Here is a 4,512-nt window from a genome sequence, read left to right as displayed (position 1 = left end):
AATAGGTACTGGGGAATTGAAACCATGTTCTTAGGCTTTGCAGGCAAGTGACTTTTCCTACTCAGTCTTCAGCATGTGGAGTTCTGCTGGAGGACGGCGTGTCACTGGAGACCACCTTGGGTTCAGCGTTAAGGTGTGTTTATAGAATCAGGTCATGTTTGCTGGTGTTTGCAGTTGTTTCTCTTTTAAGGATGCATTTTGAAGTAAGCCAGTTTCTTCAGTCATGACGAAGCTTCCCCTGGAATATACAAGCCTGAAATAAACCTTTTCCTCCCATATTTTCCTTTTCCTCCCTTCTTTTCATGTGTATGTTCCAGCAGTGCAAAGGTAAATGCAAGAGAAAAATGGTCCTAGAAATGGGGTCATTGCTATGGCGAATTGGACCATGTGGGTTTTGGACTTTTGTAATTTGTAGCCTTGGGTTTTGCAAGTTTTAAGTCCTGTCAGTTAGTACCTCATTAGTGGAGAGTGTGGTACGAGGCAGCTGTGTGGGGGTGATGTCTGGCCTTGAAGCTTCTGTTCTGACTTACTAGTTAAGTGATATTTTTGTTTGTTTGTTTGTTCCCAGGGAGAGCTTTGGACTTTTTTCTCTGGGTTACAGGGCAGCTCCCTGATCTTGTAATTTTATAACTATTAAGAGTAGGAGAATCTTGTAATATCCCCTGTCTATAAACTTAGTCCCTGAAAAGTGCTTCTCTCTAGAGGCTATTCAACATTAAAAGCTGGCCTTTCTAATTTACAAAGACCTTTAATTATTTTTTTGTTTCATCTTAGTATTATGATTATAATATTCCTGAATATTCCATTCTGAAGTATGGTTTGTTTATGATGCAGTCTAGGGCAGTGGGCCTCCCCCACAATAATTTTCCACTGCATTAATGCTAAAGAACAGACACAAAGGCGAAGTCATTCTGCAGCTTTGGGGCTGAGAGCCACATGTATTCTAGTACACACACTGATATCAAGTGCACTTTTCAGATAGACCATAGATGGTCATATTCCCCTCACACATTTATTCATTTATTTATTCAGGGTTTAAATAATTTTTCTTATCTAATCTCATTCATAACCCTGATCAGGCTTGAGACCAAATGCCATCTGTCAATCTGATACCTGATGGAAAGAGGGCCAGCAACTCACAGCAATATCAAGGTTTGGGATCCTACTCTCGAGGACAACAGTGTGTGCCAACTCTTCCAGACCTGACTAGTCACAGTCACACTTTTCCAGTGTCCCCGGGGAATTTTTACCTGGTCCGGGTGTCTGGCTCAGTCTAGTCTCCTTCCACCAAGGAACTCTGGTCTGGGCTTCACAGTCTCCTTGGGCCATCTGAAAGGGGACCCTGCAGCCATGTCAGGGGCAGGCACTTCCAAGTTCCAGGGACCTTGGGCAGGCTGGGAGACCCTGGAGCAGCAGTCCCTTCTGACCAACTGGGGTCTTGGTGAAGGAAAATCTTTCTGGAGCCTCCAGAGATGTTGTAGAAACTCTCAGGAAAGCTCCCTCCAATGCCAGTGTGAGTGAAAGCAGAGGAATTCATTGCCCACGGACCACGAGGCTTGAGGCATCCCTCTAAAGAAGGTTAGCCCCAAGCTGAGATCTTCTTTTCATTTTATGGTTTTCATAGCCAAGGGGAGGGGTATAGTGAAAAAACAAGATGTGGCAATTTGCATAACAATCATTTTTTTTGGTAGTCAGGCCACCCTAACAATGAACTCCATTTTAATTTGTTTTAACATAAACTGTCTTTTTTAATTTTTTTAAAATTCATCTCTTTGGGTCCTTTTTGGACACTTGTTTGGGGGAGGGGATTTTTCCCATCTGTGGACAAAGATAAGTTTTAGCTCCTCGGTGATTAACTCTTACAGTAATTCACGGAATTAGTTTAACTTTTAGCTTTTTTTTCTCTACCACAGTTTGAAAGTGCTAAATACAGAGAAAATTACAGACTGTAAAGGACTGAGTCATGAAGTTTCAAAGGGGAAGGAAAGAAGTCTGTTAGAACTGGGAGCATGACTGGGGGACAGGGCTCTTCCTGAACTGCCGTGGATTCTGAGAAATACACATTTTATCTTATATTTCACTTGGAAATAATTTAAATTTAATTAATTTTTCCATATTTCTAATTTTTAAAAATTATGTATGTGCATGGAGTGAGATAGAAAGAGAGAGAGAGAGAGAAAGGGAGAGAATGGCCACACCTGGGCCTCTAGCTACTGCAAATGTACTGCAGACGCTTGAGCCCCTTTGTGCATATGGCTAACGTGTGTACTGGTAATTGAACTCAATTTGTTAGGCTTTGCAGATCAGCACCTTAACTGCGGGGCCATTTTTCCTGCCTTCATAGTGTCAATTTTGTGCATGTTTATTGACTATTTTGATCATATTGCTGTCAACTACGCTTTGTCCCCCTTTCCATGCCGCCCCACTAATACTGTTGGTCTACAGCATCACACGGCTCACTCTCATGGACCACCAGAATTCACATTTGTCTCTTCCTGCAGCTGACACAAGGTGACACTTGTCCCGCTCCCCTGCTCCCGTGTGTCACCATGGTAGATGGCACTCTCAAATTGTATCCACATAATCACCTTTTTTCCCTAAGAGTGAAGTGTGCACTCAACTTTTGTGTATGATTGGACATGAAATGTTCCTCACATAAACCTCATCTTGAAGTCTGGAAGTGGGGATTTTTGGAGATGATTGAATAGACTATGTTTCCAACAAATAAGTATTGATAGCTTCATAAGCCCAGAATGTTATTAGAAAGAGGTGGGAACTAGGACTCAAGTCCTGACTGGAGGAAGATGGCAAATTGACCGGCATCCTTTGTCTGCGGTCAACACTCTCTGCTTGCTGATAGCGCTGAGAGGAGCGTCCTTCATTTCAGGGCAATCATGTGGCCATTGTGCTCCACAGACCCATAGCAATGAAACTAAGTCCCCGAGGACTTAAACCCTTTAAATCATGAGCCAAAGTTAACCTTTTCCCTCTAGCACAGTTTCTCTCAGGCATATTTTCCCAGTAATAGAAAGAAGAGTAATACACTTGCTGTAGAAATATTGTACTCTGAGTTTCCTATGGAGTAGTCATACTGAAGGAAGGAAATTCACATGAGGTAGAACAAGAGGTATGTGCAAGATGGTCTAAAATAAAAACTTCTGAATTAAAATTCAATCACATGACACGGATGATGCCTAGTTAAGGAAGTTCCGTTCACACAAATTCCAACAGCTGAACTTCAGAAAGTCTCATGAGTAATAAAGTACACATGAAGAAAGAGAAAGAGATGGGTAGGTAGAGAAAGAGATATAGATAGATGATAGATAGATAGATAGATAGAGATGCATTTCTTGTCTTTTCGCTGATATACATGGCCACTAAACAAAGTATAAATGTTAAGAACTTTATCACTGGTTATTTACAAAGTCATAAGTAATTTTGCCTTCATGATATTCTGGTTTACTTCCTGATTTGGTCCACATTCTGACTAGGTTGTGATCAGTGTTTAAATGTATTAAAGAAAGAATAGATTTACAATGTTCATCCCCAGAGGCATTAATTCTACATTCATGTTGCTCTGAATTCCTTCCAGAAAGAGTTAATCATCACACAGCAGGTAAAGCACCTCCTGGAGACAAGGGGGTCTCTGCTGATGAGCACAAAGGGGCAAAGACAAGGGAAGCTTGCAGCCATAAGAGCGCTGGTGTCCACCAGCCAGAGACTGGGTTTATCAAATTGATCTATGTAAACAGTAAAGAATAAAGATAGTAAATAAAAACAGAAAAATGTGCTCACAAGTATGATGATGCTCTGGGTGGCTTTAGTCTCAGCAGACAATTTTGGTGGACCTGTTTTCTTGTGAATGTATAGGACAGTCTGCTTATGTTTGTACAATATAAACATCATGAAGCCACTAGCACAAACCATACACCCCAAAGACATCACATCAATGGATGACAAAAGTGATATATACAATGTAGATACAGTTCTGTCAAAAATTGCACCAGAACAGTACCCAAAGTTCTTTATGTTTGTGTGATTGTTACTTTCTCTTGGGCCTTTAATATTATTAATAACAATAATGTTTACCAACATATGAAAGGTCCAGCAGAAAGTAATGGAAAATCTTGTGTACCTGACATGTGTGGCCTTGACCTTCATCCACTGAGCACTGCCCGGGCTGATCTTGATGGCCTGGAAGCAGCTCAGGATACAGGTAGTCCCAAGAGACACTCCTCTGGCCACTCTGTGCAGATAGAAAACTAGTTTGCACCCCCAATCACCTAGAAAAATTGTCATTCCCAAAGATAACATTGTTTGAGGAATTCCTTTAGAAAGGAGAACCAAACAGTTGGCTAAAGTTAGGTTGTTGAGAATCAAATCAATGTCTTTTAACCTTTGTCCTGTGTGTGACATGAAGACGTGACAAGAAAGGAGCAAAATGTTACCCAGAATTCCCACTCCCGTCTGTGAAGCAAAGATGATGCTTCTTGCCAGGGTGCTGGCTGACAT

The 4,512-nt window shown here is 41.4% G+C and overlaps 1 protein-coding gene across 1 annotated transcript; it reads right to left on the bottom strand.

Annotated features, from left to right (window-relative positions):
* Window positions 1-3,567: 3,567 nt before the first annotated feature.
* On the bottom strand, window positions 3,568-4,512 carry LOC123454608 (vomeronasal type-1 receptor 4-like). Its single transcript, XM_045133310.1, has one exon. It carries the CDS (start codon window positions 4,510-4,512, stop codon window positions 3,568-3,570), a length of 945 nt encoding a protein of 314 aa, XP_044989245.1.

This window comes from Jaculus jaculus, chromosome 14 (genome assembly GCF_020740685.1).
Source record: "Jaculus jaculus isolate mJacJac1 chromosome 14, mJacJac1.mat.Y.cur, whole genome shotgun sequence".
NCBI lineage: Eukaryota > Metazoa > Chordata > Mammalia > Rodentia > Dipodidae > Jaculus > Jaculus jaculus.
The sequence above is the reverse complement of the archived record's forward strand: the minus strand, read 5'-3'. Positions and strand labels throughout refer to the sequence as shown.

Bases quoted from the DNA above. Each gene is read 5' to 3' on its own strand.
- LOC123454608 (XM_045133310.1), bottom strand. From the start codon at position 4,512: ATGTCAGCCAGCACCCTGGCAAGAAGCATCATCTTTGCTTCACAGACG.